Raw genomic sequence first — 20,719 nt, 5'->3', positions numbered from 1 at the left:
GAGGGTCACGTGCAGGAGTCCCACACGCCTGGGGTTGGTGTCTGTGGTCTGACCTGCCGCACAGATGCGGCCCGGCTGGGCTGCTCGGGGCTACAACGGCTGCATGCCCATCCGATGGGCCTCGTCCACGGCCCAGCCAGCTCCACGTTCCCGCGGGAGCCGTGGTTACAGAAGCCCACGTATGGGCTGTGGGAGAAAGACGCTTATTGAAATGATGTGCGTCCTTCCTCTGACTGGAGTCTGATGTTTATCAGGAGCAGAGCGAAGGGAGAAGATGAGTGGGTGCAGCCCGCTGGGTTTCAGGCACATCATACGCGTGTGGACAAAGTTGGACGTCCTCACTCATGGCCGTCGTGAGACTGCAGGAAGCCTCTGACCTTGACCGTGCTCCTGAGCTGTCTCCTGGTGCTAGACAGTCCCCGGGTGGGAGGGTGACAGATGGAAATGACTTCTGTCCTCAAGTTCGGGAGGCGAGATGTGGTTCTCGCCCTGATAACTCGAGGACAACACAGGACGGCCGTTGCTGAGGGCCAGCCGTGGGGCCGCGCCGGCGTGCGTGGCAGGGAGCAGAGGGGCGGATGATTGCCGTGGCTCCAAGAGAGCAGAGGGACGCGGCTCTTTTCCTTCTGACACGGGACTGTTCGAAGACCCTCCTGCATTCAGAAGACTGCAGAAAAGTATTTTCGCTTCTATGAGTTAAAATATGTCTTTGAGTTTTATTTTGAGAAAACATCTTGCAAAATGGGATAAAATTACTCAATATTCCTTGGCAAACGGTGTTTCTCATGGAGCTGTTTGGGTTAGTTTACGAATGTTGTGGAACCCAGCCCTTAATGCGGCTGCGCGTTGGACCAGAGGAGCGTGGTTTGCAGCCCGAGTGGCTGAGGGTAGCACTGGTGGGGATGGGGGGCGCTGCCAGAGCTCCAGGGAACGGGCGGAGCGAGCAGCTGTCCTGCCCAAGTTCTGGGGCCCGGGTTGGGGATTCACCCTGGAGAAACGTCCCTCCCGCGTGGCGTGTTGTCCCCCAGTCCAGATCACTGAGAAGTCCCGTGGAGGTGGCGAGGCGGTGTCCCAAGACAGGCAGCGGTGGCTGGTCACATGGACTGAGCTGTGAACTGGGCCCTCCGCCCAGGGAGCAGGTGTGGCTCTGGCCTTAGACGAGGGATGGGCCGCCCAGGGTACCTGCTATGGCTCGACCTCCGCGGGAGGAGAGGGAGGATTCTGTTTGTCTCTCAGAATTGGCCATGGTCCTGTGTCCCCCATGTGGCCCCAGTGTCCCCCCAGTGTCCCCCCTTGTGCCCCCCACAGAGTCTCCCTGGCATGCTCCCCATGTCCCCCCCAGTGTCCCCTGCTGTGTCCCTCAGTATCCCCCCGGTGGCCCCCCGTGCTCCCCCAGTGCCTCCCCAGTGCCCCTGGTGCCCCCCAGTGTCCCTCCCTGTGTGCCCCCAGTGTTCCCCCGTGTCCCTCCAGCGTCTCCCCAGTGCCTCCCAATGTCGCCCCTGTGCCCCCCCGGCGTCCCCCCATGTCCCTCCAGTGTCCCCCCGGGGTCCCCTGGTGCCCTCCAGCATCACCCCGCTGTCCTGTGATGTTGGGGAGAGCCCTTCCAGCACGCCCCGAGCTCGTCCTACTCAGATGAGCTATTTATGGTGAGACTATTTCTGTAAAATAGCTCCTGTAAACCACATGGAGAGCTCCTGTCTCCGAGCTCCAGCCCCGCCGGCCCGCCTTGTGCGGCAGACCCTCCTAGGCCCCACTCACTTCTGCGGCGAAGTAACAACCTGCCCTAACAAACCCGCTGTGGACAGGAGAGGTGATCAGACGCGACGTTTCTTTTTTTATGTGCCTTTTTTGTTTAATGCGACCTTGGACCTACTTTGACAATCTGGGATATTTTCTCCCATACTTTTCCCCACACATACTTTCTAAACATTTCACTTAGTCTTAATCCTATTGGGTGAAAAATTTTACGTATTTTAAACACCCCTTGTTTTGGTGTTCCTCATTACAAAAGTCACACGTGCTTAATTTAGAAGAAAAAAAAAGAGCAAAAGAAAAAAGGAAATAAACCCGCCTGTTTTCCCCGCCGTGGGCAGAGAGTCTCCGTTAGGATCTCCTGGTGCCCTTCTGGGTTCCCCCTGTGTTCGCGTCGGCGTCGGGGGGTGTCTGTGATAAAGACCTCCCCGCGCGGTGAGCTCCCCGGCCTCCGCGTTACATGGGCAGCTCTCCGCCGCCCTGTCCGCCAGCCGTCCCCGGCCAGGCCGCCTTGTGGGTGCTTTTGTGCGCCATTGTTTGTGCTCTATTGGTGGGATTCTGCGGTGCCCTCTGAGCTGGAGACGGGGTCCCTCCCCAGAGAGGGCCGGCTCCTTTTCAGTGTGCTCACTCAGTGTTTTATGCAGCCTGGAAAGTAATTGGCCTTTCTCCCTCCCCGGCCCACCCTAATGAGCCGCCCCTCCTGCTCCGGCAGCTTTGTGCGGTACCCCTCAGTTCTGCCCTGTTACCACAAATTATGCTCTCCAAAGAACCCTAGAACTCCAGCCGCCCTTTGTGGACACACTTAGGCAGTGCGCTGCTTTGTCCCGATTGTTCCTTGAAAGGTACAAAGCGGGTTTTTCTTAAGCCTTTGTCGTCTTGGTCTTTCTTTTGGCAGAATTTGGGAATGACAGGTCTTTTCTCTCAGAGCGATTCCCACTCTCTGCAATTTTCCCCCATCAGATAAGATTTGAGAAGTGAGACATTTGCATTATTATGTGTGTGGATGGATTTCTGCCCCCAGAATCCTATTCAACTTATTTTTTTGCAAATTGTGTTACAAAGAAGTACGAAATACTTTGAGGCTCTTCAGAGATACCCAGGGCCCCGGCTTCGCGGGAAGTGGTGGCTGTGGGGTCGAGACATGGCAAGCAGTCCTGTACCCTGAGAACGTGGAGCTCTCTGGGCTGGCTCTGCTCAGAGGGGTCCTGCCCCAGGGCCTGGGGGTGGGGCCCGGCGGGGGCCCGTGGGCAGCAGGCTCTGGACACCCTGGAGGCCGTCCCACGCCGCACAGAGGCTGACGCTTTGAATTTCCTTGGAGAGTTTGTGGACACCTGGGTGCAGCCACTCATGTTTTTGCCTTTCTTGACAAATGAAGGGTATTTTAAATAGTGTGGCACAGGCTTCATGTGTCTACTTTGTGATCGAACCCTTAAAGTTTAGGAGCCTGAAAACACTGTTGTTTTCTTTTTTAGAAATCCCGTTACTCTGGTTGCTACGGGAAGGGTGGGGAGAGTCCCCTCGCTGAAGACGGCGGTCCGTCGTCAGCTAGGTTCCACGTGGCCCATAGTGCCATGGTCCGGCAGGGGCGGCGTCCAGGCGGCGGGGCCTGGCCTGGTGTCCTGACTTGCCCTGCCGGCTGTGTAACCCCCTCGGCACCCAGGTACGAGGGAGCCCTGCAGCCTGGCGGCTGGGACAGACCAGCGCAGTGCTCAGGGCCTCACCTGCATCCACGCCTAGAATCTGCCCCCCCGCCAGCGCTGCGCGGTCACCAAACTGGGACACAGGGAGAGTCGGGCACCTCATCCCAAGCCATGCAGACAGCAAGGGGCCGAGCAGGATTCAGACTACCCGGTCTGGGCCCACCGCCCTTGCCTTCAGGCCCCTGGTCACGTCTGCGACGGGTCTTCATACGGACTGAGGTCTGTCTTGGGCCTGTGTTCTCCACCACTGATGGATTTCTCTTCCCGCCATGGGATTTTCCCTAAGACACTGGTGGTCTAGGACGCGTGCTCGTTGGCCGTGGACGGCTGCCGTGGGGAGGTCACCTGCGACACCCTGTTGCCGTCTCATTATTGTGTGTGCACCTTCTCCTCGGGAGCGTGAAATGGTCTGCATCTGTTTTCCTCAAGGACGTTCTTCACACCTGGTGGCGGGGTGGGGGGCCGACTAAGAAGCGACAGGGCAGAGATGTGGAGATGGCCAGTCTCTCCAGAAAGACGGGAAACCCATTCCCAGAGCAGGACAGTCTCAAAGTACGCGACTTCCCTTTTGCTCTCTGGAGAACAAATCTCTAATTCACACCTGTATTGGCGTTTTCTTCCCCTTGGATGAGAAAAGGAAAGTGATTAGGTGAAGCTCCCAGGGGGAGTGAGTCGTGAACCCGCAGTGAGCTCTCTCGGGCTGGGAGAGGCCCGCAGCAGGACCCAGCCCAGAACAGGTGTGGCTCTTGGGTGCTCGGCACCTTCCGGACGCGTCCGTGGGCCGAGGGTGGCCGACCAGGGAGCCGTTTGAAGGGGATTATGTGACTGGTTCGTTGCCCCCACGTGTGGGTCTGTGACTAAAAGATCCATTTGATGAGACCCGCCTTTCTTCTTCCTTCATAATTAACGGCCTCTTGGTTGTTGAATCCCATGAATCATGACACGAAGATGGTAATTGTCTCATAAACTCCAGGTGGTCAAGCTGAATGCCATTTTCATTAATGTGGTGCTACCCTGATCGTAATTTTAAAAAAATTAAAGTGGGGTTGGTCTGGGTCTTAAACCTGGTAAGATTTTTAGTTTTTAATGAGGGGCTGGAAGGCATGGCACATCCTTCTCCAGCCGAGTGAAGATACATTTGGGAAAAATCTCTGCAGTGCTCAGGACAAGGCCTGCCCTGCACAGGATGTGCCGGGGTCCCTGAGGAGGTCCTGGCCTCCAGGGTGAGGTGTCATGATTCGACTGGGTTCACGCCCTCGTGGCAAACGCCGCCCCCCCCCCCCCGCGATGGGCCTGCATCTGCTTTCATGGCATCCACAACCCGGCCACGGGGACCTGCGTTGCAGGTGTTGGGGACCCCCGTTTTGCTTGCTGCCAGGATTATAAATCAGAAATTTCGGGAGGCCCTGGGCCGGTCTCCAAGTCCTTCCAGAGCATGCCTGCGTTGTCTGTCGAGCTTTCGCTCAAGTGAAACGCTCCCCATGGGTGGCCACGGCCCTGTATGTCACAGACTGTTGCTCGGTGACACGGTGTTTGTCACGGAGCACCCAGTCTGCTCTGTCCTGCGTGGGCCCCCCCACGAGCCGGACGGTAAACGCAGGGCGGGAAAGGCAGGGAGCGCTGGGGTCTGGTAGCATTTCCAGGTAACTGGGAACTAACGCTACCAACTTCAAATTACATTCTAAATAAGTGTTTATGCGCAACCCATCCCCTAAGGGGGCAGAGGGGTCGTGCCTCCATGTGTCTCTGTGTGGACTGCGACTGCCTTTTTAGGTGTAGGTGAGACTTTTACATGAAGGGTGTGGTGTTGCCTAGAGGCCCGTGGAACTTTCTGGTCTGGGGGGAGGGCAGAGACTCTCCCTCTCCCCAGACAGCTCTGCTGAGAGGGTGGGCACAGCACAGGACTCTGACCCCACACCTGACCTTGCACCCGACCCTGCACCTGACCTTGCGCCGGGGCCCGACCCTGCGCCCGACCCTGACCCTGACCCTGCGCCTGACTCTGACCAGACCACAACTGAGTCAGGTTGCAGTCTACATCTTGTCTTTTAAAAAGTTTGACCTCAGGAAATTTCAATTTTAAAGTAATAACACAGCGACAGGTCAGAATACAGGATTTCTATTATTTTTTACAAACCATAATTAACCGAAAGCGCTAATTAAAGGGACCTCTGGTGGTTCCTCAGAGAGGGCAGCGGGGCAGAGAGGAGGATGCAGTTTCCACCTGTGGGGGCTCACAGCCGGGGTCCCCCGAGAGTCAGCGAGCTGGTGTGTGTCCCCTCCCAGTGGGCGTTTCTGTGAGGAGCCTCTGGTTTTGTCCCAGACGGACGGGCATGGCCTCGTTGTGTCTGGCCTGGAGGGAGACCCCGGGAGCCGGGGCTTGCCCCCCACAGTCCGCGGAGCAGGGGCCATGCCCTCCCGGCACCCTCATCTCGTCGTGAGCCCACGGCTTATGTTAGTGAGACGTCCTGCAGCAACCCTGCGATGTGGGGCCTGCCCGCCGTTCCTTCCCGCGTCTCAGAATAGGAAGATGAGGCGGGAGAAGGCACGCCGCTTGCCCAAGGTCACAGGACGGCCGCTCCTTCAGACCCCAGCCCAACAGAAGCTGCCGGAGCAAACCCTGAGACGGAGGGCTGGTCCCGTAGGAACCTCAGTCAGCGAGCTCGCGCCCCAGCAGCGGCCGGGCTGCAGGGAGGCGCACACGGCAGGTGAAATTCTCTCTGGACACGTGGGAAGCCGGTGGGCACGGGTGGGCTGTGGATGGCAGCTTCCCTTGGAGCCTCAACTGCGCAGAAAACCACGCCGACAACTGCACTGCCGACCAGACAGACAGACGGCCGGCGCTCCACCTCGTGCTCCCAGGACAGCCGACCCCAGTGGAGCACGACCGCGGGGCCCCTCTTCTCCCTCACTGCGGCCGCTGACCCCCTTCCCTCCAGACGACCCCGGCAGGTCTGCAGCGCCTCACCCCGGAGACCCCCGCCCCCCCGCTCCCATCCCCCCGGAACACCCCGCAGACGTCGTGGGAGCTCCGGGCTGGGCCGCGAGTGGAGGGGGCTCAGGGCCCCGCGGGTCCCGCTCTGCAGTCCTTCCTGGGGCCTGGGACCGATTCGTGCGCGTAGCCAGAGCTGAGCGGCTCAGTACTTGCTAGTCGTGGGCCAGGCGGTGCTGAGGGCGAGTTCTGAGCCCGTGACCTTCCTCAGTCCTCCCAGGAACCACGGGCTTGGTTTCACAGGTGAGGAGACCAGGACTCAGAGAGGCTGGGTGCTTTGTCCGCGGTCACACAGCCCATAGGTGCCGAAGCCAGGACCAGAGTGAGGCACGATCCCTCAGGTGCTGGAACAGGGGGGTGATTTTCTGGAGCCCAAGGAGGAGGAGAAGGCAAATGTGTCACAGCACGGGTCTCCTGAGCCCCCGTTTCTAGGCGGAGTCTCTGCTCGGACAGCCCTGAAGACCCCGCTGTGCACATCTCCCTGGCATCCAGCCCCTTCCCAGCCCTCGGAAAGCCCAGAGCAGCCCCCTGGCCGGGAAAGGCGGGAAAGAGAGCCACGGGCAGCCAGCCGCCCACAGAGGCGGGGGCCTCACAGGCCTCAAATGCACAGTGACTTCAAATCCAAGAACCCACTTCCAACCTAACCTTCCTGTCAGTAAACCTGTCATCACCTCTGCCTCCAGACACTCCTTTGTCTCAGCGGCTCGTATGCTCATTATGCAGAAACGGGATAGCAGTCAGCCCAACGCCAAGGTCCACCCGAGCAGGGGCGCCTACCTTTACCTGGGTGTACGGGTGTGACGGAAGAGGCCTGGCCTCTCTGTGGAGGCCGTGGGCCTCCTCGCCTCGGAGACACTCCAGCTCTGCAGGTGAGGGGCCCTCCCCAAGCAGTGCCCTCACTCTAGGCTACACTCAGGCAACGGCCACACTATCGGGGGCCACTCTCGAACCAAGGTGCCTGGGGAGGGGGGTTGTGCACTGCCATTGGATACAGGCTGGGGACTGTTTCTTCTTGGAACCTTCCTTCTGTTTTTAAGAATTTCATTTTTCTAAAGAGACCTACAAGGAGTGCCAGCACTGAGTAACGCTGCAGAGCGCTCGGCCCCAGGTCGCAGCCCCACGGGGCCCTGCAGCGCGTCCGGTCAGCCACAAAGTCACCTGTCAGACGAGGAGGTCTGCGTGGACGATTACTGCCTCTTCAACTCCAAAATTCTGAGCTTTCTTTAGAAATACCTTTGACCTCACCGAGCCCCTGAGAGTTTGTTCTGGTTTAGAGATTTTTAATTTTTATTGCACTAATATCTGCTGATGAACAACCGAAGACTTTCTCTATAGTGGGCACCACACGGGCGTCTTATGGTAACGAGACTGGTGCTTCCATTTTTCAAGTGGACACACTCGAGCTCCGAGACCTTGCATGGGAGCCCGCCGTGCACACTCCCCTCCACCAGCAGAGGGAAGAACGGGAATCCAGGGCTTGTGGCCCATCCTCCCATCCCCCCACACATTTGCAGGGCGGTCACCTGGCTGGTGTGACCCTAGCTGGTGTGACATTTGCTTCTTAGTGACAAAATCTCAACCATCCCGAACCTTCCTCCCCAAAGGCGCTCCTTCCCGGGGGACACATTCTGCACTCTCCTGACCGATGCTGGAGTTGTCTTTATGCTTCGGTCGGAGTTACTACTTATTCTTGCAGATGAACTATGTGAAACCATAGCAGTTGGTGCAGAAACGTCATTTGGTATGCTTTCTCCAAAATTAAGTAACATCCCACGTGCATCCAGGGGAAAGAAGTGGTTACTATTACCACATACCTGGTTAGAATTACCCACCGTGTCTGGGGTTGGTTGGTTAGTTGGTTTTTAAGATTTTGAGCAAATCTGGCTGGGTTTTTTAAATAAAACCGTTGTCTGAGCACCATGCATGAGCCGGCAAACCCTGAGGACACTGGGGGCCCAGCAGAGGTGCAGCCTGGCTTTCTCCCTCTTCCCTTCCGTGGCCCGCACGGCGGCCCTTTGTGTGAAGTTCACCTGTCTCTTCGGGATGCCCGCAGCCCTGCTCCATGAGACCCACTGCTCTGGCGGGTGGAGGGGCCCCTCTGCGGACTTGTGCTGGGTGGTACGCACCGTCTGGCTCCAGGCGCCCGAGCTGTGCCTCCCAGGGGAGCTGCGCTGAGAGAGGGGTCTTTTCTCTATGGTGGCAGATGCCTGATGAAGGTCTTTAACACCAAGGAGAAGGGCAGCTGCGTGAAGGATAAGGAACGCGTGTAAGGGTTCCGTGGGCTTTAGCCAGCACCCTGGGGCGTGTCGAGCTGGTGGGGGCAGCGGGGTGCAGCACCCCCCGGGTGTCACCCCCGGGGAAGGGAGGAGCACCTGGCAGCCATGCAGCTCACCAGCATCTTTCCCCGTGAATGCATTTTTACTTCCTCTCTTGGCTCAGAGTCTCTTACGGAGTTTTTCTTGCTATCATTTTATTTTGGTGGCTCAGGTTACAGTGATTGTTTCAGGGGGCAAAAGGCTGGACTTCATCAGCTCAGGATGCAGGTATTTTGCCAGTGAGAAGTTGCGGGGGGGCGGTCCTGGCCGACTCTCTGGTGACAGCCAGGAGCTAGTGCACGGCGACACCGGGGTCCCTTGCTTCTGAGCGCTGCCCCCACCCGCGTGTTCAAACACCGCTGCCCTGCGTGGGGTCAGCCAGGACCCTGTAGGGACCCAACAGCAGCTCTGTTCGGCTGTTATACTGAGGTTTTCCTTTAAATCTAGAGACTTTGTCTTTGGGGGTCTAGGCAGAGAAGCAAATCCTTTTCCATTATTAAACCACATACTTTCTTTTTCCATGTGATTTTATCTGTCCTCTCTCGTGTGAGCTCTCATCAGTTTGGGTGTTGTTTGGGAGAAAAAAAGGGAAGAACCAAACAGAGGTTGTTGTTTTTTTCCTGAACACCTGAGCATGGTACCAGTTTCAGAGCACGGTGTGAAGCCCTGTCCGTGACCGGTATTCTAGAAAGAAAGGAAAGTCGGCTAGCTCAGCCGGCACGTTGCGTCATTCCAAGATAGTCCCGCGTCCCCACCCAGCGGGTCCAGTGCCCTTTCCCCGGATCTGCGCGTTTGTGTGTGTGGTGCCTGCACTACGTATGTGCACACGGGTGTATCTGCGTGTGGCTGTGTTACATCCATGCATGTGTGTGATATCTGTGTGTGCGCACGTGTACCCGTGCATGTGTGGGGTATCTGCGTGTGTGTGTGTGCACGTGCGCATGGCCTCAGGGCAGACCCCTGTCTGCCCCTCGGCTCTCAGGTCGGGCAGGGCTGGGGGGTGAGGCCGTGGGCCATGGGGGCAGCACTAACCTGCCCTCGCTGTCTCCCAGGAGCTGTGCCGGCAGCGCATGGCCGTGCGCACGTCGGAGCGCCCGGAGGCCCCGCACGCGTCCCGCATCAACAGCGTCTCGTCCCAGTTCAGTGAAGGGCCGGTGCCCAGCCCGTCCGCACGGAGCAGCACGTCGTCCTGGTCTGAGGAGCCTGTGCGGTCCAACATGGACATCTCCACCGGCCACATGGTCCTGGTAAGGCCCGAGCTCCTCTCCGTCGGGAATCGCGGCTCAGACCGTCTCTGGGAGGGGAGCAAGAGCAGGGGGCACTCACAGCGCCCTCCCACCCACACACACGTCCCCGGGATTTTTCCCACCACACACCCAGCCTGTGTCAGAAGTGTCAGCAACAACGTGCCGGCCACCAAGGCTGACCTGGGTGGGCAGCTGACCAGCAGGATGAAAGCCCAGAGTGTCAGGGCACCGCCGATTCCGTCCTCCCGGTTAAGTGAGGTGAGCATGTGCACCCGCACACATGCCTAACCACACGTGGGATTCTGCCCTGGGCACTCTGTTTTCACTGGTGGAATGCACATCGGTGAGCGCCTACTGTGTGCACTGCCATCGTTCAGCCTCTGACCAGGAGACCGTCGTGGCATCTTCTCTCCGTTGCAGATCTCACGGCGTGGTTTGGGGAGTCAGATGTCCCTCACTTGCTGCTTCTACTTAACGGTGACGGGGGCAGAGGTGGGGACTCAGAGCCCTTGTGGGGGGCCCTGCCGTAAACACCTGCTCCTGCCTGTCTGGCTCCCTGGCCTGTCTTCCCCAAACCCAGTGTCGTCCTTGGAGGGCCGCGCGTGGAGAGGTGGTACGCTGCCCTGCGACGCGTGCGTGTCTGATTTTACTAAGACGTTCATAATTCGCCCTGTTCACTGCTGTCTCCTGAAGGCAGAAGAACACCACGCTCCTGGACCCTCAGGCCGCACGAGTCCACTGTTTCGTGGTTGCAGAGCTAAAGCAACAGGCCGTTGGCCATGACTCTCCTCCTAGAGACAGAGTGTTCGGGGATGGCAGGCAGAGCCCGTCTCGTGGCTCCGTGACGTGGCGGCAACATTCCCGTCCAGTCTGTGTCCCAAGTGTCAATGTGGGACAGGCCCCAAGGGTCGTGTTTGTGGTCCTTAAACATTTATTTTTTTGTGGAAAGTTTCCTTATATGTCTATTTACCGACAATATAAGCTGGTGACATTGGACCACGGCCCCCAACGGCTTAGTCCACTTAGGCCGCCATAAGGAACCACCACAAACTGGCAGCTTGAACAGCAGAAACGTGCTTCCTATATAGTCCTAGAGGCTGGAAGCCCAAGAGCCAGGAGCCACAGCAGCGTGGGTATCTGGTGAGGCCCCTTCCCTGTTCCGAGCTCGCACCGTCTCGCCACATCCACCTGCCCCTTCCCACGCTCCCACACCACAGCCACCAGAGAATTCCTTCGAGGTTCCCTGCCCCGGCCTCTGCTCTCACATCCTGACCCCGTGGTAGAAACATGGTCTGTGCACAGTCGACCTGCGTGTGTGTGCGGGGGGCGGCTCTGAGCACTTTCTGCTCGTGCAGGAGTCCTGACTCTCTGTCCTCTGACCCCACATGACAGACGGGCTCAGGAGCTCTGTCCACCCCGTGCTTATCTTCATCCCAAGCACTTCCACGGGTGCAGAGCCCAGAGGCCTGGAGCCACACGGCATAAGCAAACAACTCAGCATTTTTACAAAAACTCTCACCCACTAAGAGACTCATCTTTTAGGCCCTGACATTAGTCCATTCTCACGGGGCAGGCCACAGAGCATGCCGTGGTTAGAACGGAGTCCCGGTCAGCAGGAAGTGGCACTCTCCTTACTGGTTCACGAAGGGCCCCCTCCCTCCGTAGCACAGCCTGTAGAAACCTACGCGTGTCACAACCTCAGAACGTGCCGGAATCCCTGACCTTCTAACTCATTAAGGCGACAAGGAAGATAATTCTTGGGTGATCATCAGCCCGACCCTCCGTGAGGAAACTTTCATGTTTATCAGACAGCTACATGATGATCTTCCTGAACTACATGCTAAGGATTCAAAGACCATCAGATAAATTATGCGAGGTCCAGGCACATCCCAGGAGCCAGCTCCTCCACGAGTGTGCCATGCAGATGCGACATCTTAACTTACAGGTGTGATGGAATCCACGGCAAGGCTCTTTACATCTGGACAACAGGGTGGAAGCAAGGAGCGCCCCACAAAGTCAGAAGGGAGTTGGCTGAGTTACCTATGGCCAGGGTACAAGATGGGAGCGCTGTCTTCAGCAGAGGATGGAGAGCGTGTTTGAAGCAATCAGTGGCATGGGAAGTTAAATAGCCAAATGTTGACCCCTCGTGCCACAGTACTGTCAGGAGCGGCTGACCTGGGGGCAGTGCTGACCTAGAACCAGAAGGCGGGGCTGACCTACAGTGGAGCTGACCTGGGGGGGAGGGCGCTGATCTAGAACCAGAGGGTGGGGCTGATCTAGAACCTGGAGGCAGGGCTAACCTGGAAAGCAGGTTGACCTAGGGTGAAGCTCACCTGGGGGCGGAGCCCTCAGACCCCAGCCTCCTTGGATCTGGTCACTCTCCGCAGTAGAATCCTGGGCTACCTGTGCAAGGCGCTGTGATCTCCTGCCTGGAAAGCCATAGGAATAGAATTCTAGAAATAAATGCTCCACCCAGCAAGTGACAGGACCCTCCGAGAGGAAACAGGTGGCCCAGGGTTTTGCATGGAAGAAGGGCTTTGCTGATGGGGGGTCAGGAGTGGGGGTCGCAAGCCATTACTCCGTGGTGACATCACTGATGACCCTCAGCACTCATTCCCAGGCAGCTTTCATGGGGAAGAGGCTGAGCCCCACATGCCCGAGGGGAGGGCCTGACTAACACCCCTGGTCAAGGGGCCCCAGGTGGGTGGACAACCCCCCGAGAAGTGAGTCAGGGGAGCATGTGTTGACTGAGGCCTGGAGACACTGTGGGGTCAGGACGTGAGAGGAGAGGCCGGGGCAGGGAACCACAGAGGAATTCTCTGGCCCCTCCCAGGAGCTGGTCTTCCTGCACAGACCCGGGGCATCAGAGCTGCCCTGCTGGGGCATCGAGGGGTCCGCTCGAGAACGGGGTCCTGGGAGGCCAGGTTCATGGACCCCACCCTTCAGCGAGCAGAGGGAGAGGGCAGTGGATGTGGGTCGGACATGGTCCTGGAGCCATGGGGAGTGGGGACGCCGTGCACTGGCAGGACAGCTGGGAGCAGAACTGTGAGGAAGCAGCTGCATCAGGAACCTGGCAGGTCTCTGAAGAAATGTTTGCATGGGAGCTTGGCAGTGTTGAATCAGGGCCAAGTGCAGAACTCCGAGAAACACGGGACCCCGTGCAGCTGACCTTACGAAACTGTTAGAAACATTGTCACGTCTTGAGTATGTGAGGGGGGAATGCTGTGGGTAAGGTCAAGAATCACCTTTGAATTTAGTTTTTAAAGAGGTCTGTTTCCATATCACATTTGCCTCAGAAGTTGAGCATGGCTGCTTTGTAGATGCCAAGAGCAGGTCACTGTCCTGAGAGTCACTGATGGCCGGGAGCCTGCCGTGAAGCAGGCGTGAGAGCACGTGCAGAGGGAGGAGCCACGAGCAGCCGTGAGGGCATGTCTGCCCCATCCACAGCACTCTCCTTCACTTCTCTCCTGAGTTCAGGGAGCGTGGATATTGGGCAAAAGCTGGCTTAATGCTGTCTCCATTATGACGTAAGGAATAGAGAACGTAATTCAGGAAAACAGTGCTGACTAGCCTCTTAAAAATACATCTGCATCCATGTCGAAGGTAAGGACTATGACCCTTGCATCCCCTTTATCCTTGGAGACAATGAGGCCGGAATGAGCATCACTGACGGTTTGTGTAACAGCCACTGTCCAGAAGCCATGCAGTGGGAGCTGACGCGTGCCCACTTCACAGATGAAGACCACGGGACGAGCGCTGTGAGAATGAACGTCCCGGCACCGGGAGGAAGGCAGAAAGGCCGCGTGTCATCGAAAACAGAGAGAACGAGCTACAGCAGGAGGTTTGGGGACCGAGGGCTGCAGAAGGCCTGCACGGGGTGGAGCACGTCGTGTCCGCCATGCGGGCGGCGCAAGTGCTGGCAGAGCCCCGTCGCACCCACCTCACCACCAGCACCCACCTCCGGCGTGCCCCACATTCATTCCAGAGCCTTGACTTCCAACGTTTGCACTTTGAGTGGGGCTCCTCTGACCATTCCTGTCCCACCAGCCTCCTCGGCTTAACGCTCCTTCATATTTGGATGGCACGAGTCATTGCTCACCTAGGAAGGCTGGCTGGAGAGGCTCGGACGCTGGGCTGGTGTGGTGGAGCGGGAGCCCACGGGGCTGCTGGCGTGGCCTTGGGCACCTTCATCCCGAAAACCAGTAGTACATCCTAGTCTTTCTTAAAGGACACGGTTCCATAGCATTCCTTCCCTGGCCTGCTCTCTGAGGCTGGGGCGAGCGCCCACGGCACCGTGGCAGCCATCCTCACGGTGAGGGGACCGGCCCCTCCCCCAGAGCCAACACTATTGTAGGTTTTTCTGTGACAGATAAGGAGAACTGAACACCGTCCTTCACCTGACTCGGTGTCAGACATGGCTCCACAGGAGATCCGTGACTCAACTCTGCTCATCTTCGAAGACCCATGTTTTTCTGTTATTCCATGTACTATAATGTATTTATTTTATACTGCTAAGGGTGATTTACAGAATTTTCAAATGTTGCCACTTCAAACAGCATATGTGAAAGTAATTGTAGGCTAAATTTCTAGAAGACCCTAGAGGAGGATGCCCTTCATTTATTTTAAGAGGTATCAACAAACTTCCTGCCAAAATGTTTGACTAACTGACACTCCCACCAACTATGTAGAAAATGGTGCCTGTGTCCCCAGACCCTCCTCAACCCTGGGTACTGGCCACCCTTCATCTTTGCCACTGGTGTGTGGAAAATGCTATTTTAAGAAATGTTTACATTTCTCTCGTGCATAAGATTGAGCAACTTTTCCTACATTTGGGAGCTATTGATCCTTCCTTCCAAGAATGGCCTCAGAAGTGTCCCTCAAGGGCTGCAGGGCCACCAGCTTCTGAAGCCCGCCGAGGGCGAGTCCTGCACATTTACAAAGTGCGAGCCACGGACACCAACAAGAGCATACCGCCCTCGACACCGTAGGGAAACGAAGTGACTCTCGTCTCTTCTCTGTATGGCCGAGGAGCAAACCCTCCCCGCCCCGTGAGAGAGGCACTGCTATCGACTGATCCAGATAAAGTTTGCATAAGAACAACAAAGGAGAACCCTCTGAAAAGTTACCTGGGACTGAGATTGGCGCCCGCAAGTTGGAAGGTAGCAGGCTCCGTGCCTCAGGACGTGTATCTCCTGTGCGTGGGAATGACACACCAGTGTTGTGAGCCAAGCAGGGCGCATTGTTTCAGCTTCTAAAAATAACTTGCCCAGTGACAGGCCTCAGTCTTTCCCATTTCTGTCATGTCCCCCATGTGCTGCGGGGGCTGAGCAATCAGGACTACAGCCCATGCCAGGCTCTGCGCCCCCAGAGCTGTGCCAGGACCAGGAGCGGCTGCTAAACCATTCACAGAGCCTCCTCCCTCCAGGCATGGCCCACGTTTCCTTTTCCGAGCTGAGCCTCCGGCCCAATTGCTGTTACTCTGGGAGAAGGCAGCTCCGCAGGCACCCGGAGGTGCCTTAGGCAGCTGGGATATTGGCGACTCTCATTAGCGTGGTTTTGACACAAGGCAAAGAGTGTCGTTTCTGTTGTTCAGTCTTTATTGGGAGGCATGGGTTTATTATTTTTTTGATGGGGTGGTGTGATTTGCCGTGTTATTGTTAAAAATCTGCTTTACTGTTTAAACTGCTAGGATGATGCTAGAATGTTTTCCCTGCTTGTTAGACCTTCCTGTAGTGAGTAAATTGGGTAAAGCCGAGTAAGTAAAGTCAGGTGTCCAGTTATATTTGTTGAATTAAATTAAACATCAAACACTACATTTGGTAGTTAGTATGTCTACGAGTTAACGTTTATAAGGGGAAGAAATTGAAATCAATGCCCAAAACAGGGCATGGAGCATGTTCATTCACATATATGTGAACAGGAAACACTTTCTGAGTGCCCAGCAACCTCCTGGGGCTTCCCTCAAATCAACCTGACAGGATGAGCCGAGAAGAGATGCACATCCTTCTGGCCTATTCAGTTACCCCTACACCTCCCAGATTTGCAGACAGTGCTTGGGGGAATGCATGGCAGCAGGATTATTCCATGCCCGGGATGGAACGATGTGATTGTGTATGTACAAGTTACTGTGAAAAATTAACACCATCTAAAAAGTAGTTTTTGGAGTTGCATCAAGTCTGTGGTTCCACAAGTAACCCATACACAAACAAGCATCCGTTGAGTTTGCTCATCTTTGTGTCCTTAGCATTGAGCACAGCTCTTGGACATAGCAGGTGTTGGATAAAAACTGTCTGAAATGCCCAAGTGAAGTAGATGATTAGTGTTTTGCCCCCAAGAAATGTACAATCTATCTGAAGTGAAGAGGGATGAACATCTAGAAAACACTGGACACGGCCAAATGCCAAATTGTGCTCTTTTGCTGGAAGACTTCTTCATCCTTTGTGAAGGTGTGGGGTGCCAGGGGGAGACTGAGGAGGGGAGCGGGCCCTGTGGGGTACTGGGCACAGTCATAGTCAAGGAGGAGTGGCTGTTTGGGGTGGGCGGGAGACAGCGGGCAACAGCACAGCTCCTGGGAGCCCTGAGTCAGTCCCCAGGGCTGGAGTCTATGGCGGACGAAGTAGGAAGTCAGTACGTAAACCTGGACCACATACCAGCCAGGCTGAGCACCCACGTGCAGGCTTGTGCGTGATCCTACACGACTGCTGTGGTTTCTTGAAAACAGGAAGAGCAACATTCACTTGTTCACTTGCTTGTGTTTGTTCGCTAGAAGGTGAGAGTATCTGTGGCAAACAAGCTGGGGAATGTTCTTAATTAATCCTCAGACTGGCATAACAGATTAGCCAACGGTCCAAGTCTAGTTAACGTTTTCTCATTCCTTTAAAAATCCTGTTGTCTTTGATGCCATAGCTGTTGAGAAGGCAGTTTGTGACTGGCCCAGGGGCTGCTTTTGCGGGTCTTCCCACTTTCTTCCTAAATCCTACCCCTTTGTTGTTCCAGGATCTTCCTGGGTCCAGTCTGGGTGCAGACCTCTTTTATTCTTACTTTCGCTCCAGCTTTAGTATATTCCTCTGTTGGAGAATCCCAGTTGTGCATGGGTCCTCAGAAAGGACAAACCATTCACAACTGACACGTGACTGTCTGTGCTCTCTGCTCTCGTGGAAGCATCCGGGGCACGTGTGCTCCCGTGGCCCTCACGTCTCTTCCACATGTCTTCCACATGTCTTCCACATGTCCTCTTGTCACCCCTCTTCCCCGCATTCCAGGGGACTCCCTCGGGTCTGTTGTCCAGTTTGCACAGTTTCTCTTCAGCAGCGTCTAATCAATATGTGATCACCCATCGCATTGATAATTACCAGGAGCCTCTTTTTCATTTGTGGTTGATCTCTTTATTCTTTTTTGAATCTGCCTGCCATATTGTTCTTCTGTCTTCAGTCCCACTGCAATATCTTCAATCATTGTAAATGCATTATTTGATTATTTCTGCCTAATGCTTCTGTCATCTAGGTTCTTCTGAATCTGATCCTACTTTTGATGTGTTTACTGAGTTGCTTAGGGGAGTTTGTTGTCTGGTGGGTTCTGTAATTTCCATCTTTCAGAATTTTGTGAGACCATATTGAGGGTGTTTAAGTTGAGAGAGGTTCTGGGGTCACTTTGCCAGATAATCTAGGCTCCCATTAAACCGGGACCATCTTTGTATCAGTTCTTCACCTGGATATTTTCAGGCCATCCACATATTGTAAATTTGAGCCTCAGTCTAGATGAGGCCTGTGGTCCAAACGCCTTCCCATTCTAAATCCATGTGGAAACAGACATGCTTTCTTGTGGCGTAAGCAAGCCCTTTCCCTGGGAATGGCGTCTTCCCAGGGTCCTGGTTTGGAGGGGGCTCCCACATCCACCTCCTTACCTTCTGCCTTGCCCCCAAGACCCCACGTGGACAGCAAAAGCCACGACCCTCGGTCTGAGGTGCAGGAAATTGTACGCCCTGCCCTCTCTCAAGGGCTGGCGTGCCTTCAGGTCATGAGCTAACCACTTCACCCTCCTCTTCATTCTGGATTTCTGAGGATTTCCCTTGATCTTATGAAAAGCTGACTGTGCCATTTATCCAGCATTTTACATGTCTCATAGGGGAGGCTCTTCAGGTCTCATGTCTCTGGGAACATAAGACTTAAAGCAAGTTAAACAAAGGGAACGCAGGGAAATGGTGCTTTGCTGTTTGCTCTCACACCGCCTTGACAGTCGTGTCTGAGAGCCAGCTTCATGCTCTGCACCACAAGGAAGACATGTAACGGTGGCAGGCTCTTGTCATCCAGACTGGTTCCCACACTCCCCCCTTCCATCTGCAGGCGAAGGGGTCACCTGCTTCAGGAAGTGCTCACACACTGTGCGTCCAAAGTAAGCCGTTGGTGGGTGTGCACTGCCCGGAGCCTTGGACCCCTAGGGCCAAGGGCGAGCAGTCTCGGAGGAGTCCCAGATGGCACCCCTGTCATGGTGACGATAAAGGCAGCTGTCGGCAGGGGTGGCTCTGGGCTCCGTGGCTGGCTCGCGGGGCCAGGAGAGCGGGTGGTGTGACACCTGACAGCGCACTCTCACTTCACCCATCAAACCTTGAGAACTCGTGGGCGTGTGCCACGGGCAGTCCTCGGTCGGATTGGCAGTTGAGCGGGGAAAAGATTAAAAATACATTTGATAGTCTTATCTCTAACTTTTCACCCTGAAAAGTGAAGATAATTTTCAATAGGTCAACTCAGTTCTCTTTTCTCCTTCGAACTCCTCATTTCGAAGGCACTGAATGAGAATCTGGCCCACCGGCTCCCAGCTGTGGAGGCTGACGACTGAGCCCTGCTCTGCTGCGGTCCCCGCCACATTGCAGCCGGACACTTGGGTCTCCCCCCGCCAACCCCAGCCCCGGAGCAAGAGGGGATTTCTGGCATTTTCGCCATGGGCTCTTCCCCATTCCTGTTTATTGCTCACAGCATGTAGCCTGTTGGTTCTAGGAAATTAAAACTCAAAGACGTTCTGGATCCAAAGAGCACTCTGAGAATTTCTGCAATTGTGTCCTAATAACATGCTGCTACAGGATCCAGCATTTCCCATCCGGGCCCTGGGAGAGAAGATTCCCTCACATCGCCCGCTGGGACACTCTGTTCCTCCCGAGCACTTCATCAGGAGGTCACGGCGAGTCCTCATTGTGGGTACAGGGTGCCCAACGCTGCTTTGCCACGGGGGGCTGTCAGTGCTGCAAGGCACCCGGCCCCACCCCCTCCTGGCCGGGGGTCTCCCCTCAGACCCCTGCGGTCGTCTGTGACAACGGTCTCCTCCTGGCCCGCTCCTGTCAGGCCGCTGAGGGCAGTGCTGGTGGGCCCTTGAGAGAATCAGCTCCTGTAAACCTGACGTGGAACTGGCCGCGGGAATTGCGTAGTTGACCATCCATTCAGGAAGGTGGGTGGACAGCCATGCAACACTCGAATCTGCTGCCATGCAGCGTGGGGAGGCAGCTCTGCAAAACCTGCTTCTGCAGCACTCCAAGAAACCAGCACCACCTGAGTCACAGATGCCGGCGTAGATGTGGTGGCGGCCCTTGGGCACCCACAGGTCCACAGGTGTCAATGATGCTACTTATTTGGGAGACCCTGTTTTTCTACTCGAATTTGTTAACAGAAGGGCTTCTCAAGGTTTGTTTATCCTAGAACTGCATTTCGTGACTTGTTTCCTCTTGTACCCCCACCTTTCCTCTCCACTCTTTGGAATCCAGCCTTGGTTTCCTGCTGAATTTTGTACATGAATGGAATTTCTCAGTAACTTGCAGCTTTAAGTATTTTTCGTATGTCAAAGGGACATGGTTGCAGCTGAAATCAAATTCTGATTTTCTCATTTAATAAAGACTGTGTATTAATTTATATCCATGGAAAATGGTTGTAAAATTATTTGCACACACATTCTTTCATATTGTTGAAGTATCTAAAAAAATAAGTAGAAATGTAGCTTTGTCAGATGCTTCCTTTTCCAGTTAAACTGTTCTGACTTCTATTCCACATTCAAGTCTCAGAAATGTGAACTTTCTTTGTAAAAGTTAACATCAGTGTCTGTGCTAAACTGTAGTCAAACTTGGATTTTACAGATGGAATGATTTACTTATTGCTGAACACAGAGACTTAAAACGGGGGAGGAGAGAATGGGGGACCGCCGGGGTCCTGTCATCTTCACGAAGTTTCTTCTGACTCCCAGCGTGTCGTTGGTGGAAGTTAGACTCCTTAGGAGTAGGTTCTTGCTTAGAAAACAGTTGTTTCGGGAGCTCAGAATGCCATGGGTAGACATTTTAAACTCTTAAAAAGCAGTAGTTAGTAGAAATATCATAAAGCTGAATTATCTTTTCTTTAGACTTGTGTTAATTAAAGGAGCTGCCGATGAGCAGACGGGTATTTAAAATCGCCACGTTGTCAGTTGTGGGGTTGTGGTGCGGGGGGGATTGCTGGTTGTTGTTACTGTCTGTAGACCAAAATTACAAAAAGAAGAGAAACACACAAAAGATATTTGGTAAAGGCAGGTGGTCTGGATGAATAATGTTCCTTTCATTAACATATTTCCCTTATTAACTGTATAATTAATTGTACATAGCCCAGGGAAGCTGTGGAAATTGCATTTTGAGATGTATCAAAGCGGACTTATGCTTCAGACTTGCATGCAATTTACCATTAATGAAGCCAGAGATGGAAG

At 55.1% G+C, this 20,719-nt stretch overlaps 1 protein-coding gene across 2 annotated transcripts in view; it reads left to right on the top strand.

Moving 5' to 3' along the window:
• PTPRN2 (protein tyrosine phosphatase receptor type N2) overlaps positions 1–20,719 on the top strand; it is an 812,882-nt gene that overhangs the window by 714,567 nt on the left and 77,596 nt on the right. For both annotated transcript variants that reach the window (XM_088018277.1, XM_028092397.2), the window contains one exon: positions 9,812–10,006. In XM_088018277.1, the coding sequence (XP_087874403.1) occupies positions 9,812–10,006 (195 nt within the window). The remainder of the gene's footprint in view (positions 1–9,811; positions 10,007–20,719) is intronic.

This window comes from Eumetopias jubatus, unplaced genomic scaffold (assembly GCF_037043125.1).
Source record: "Eumetopias jubatus isolate StellerSeaLion01/CBP00866 unplaced genomic scaffold, mEumJub1_p1.0 scaffold_14, whole genome shotgun sequence".
In the NCBI taxonomy this organism is placed as follows: Eukaryota; Metazoa; Chordata; class Mammalia; order Carnivora; family Otariidae; genus Eumetopias; species Eumetopias jubatus.
Note: the sequence above shows the minus strand (reverse complement) of the source record. Positions and strands in the feature narration are given on the sequence as shown.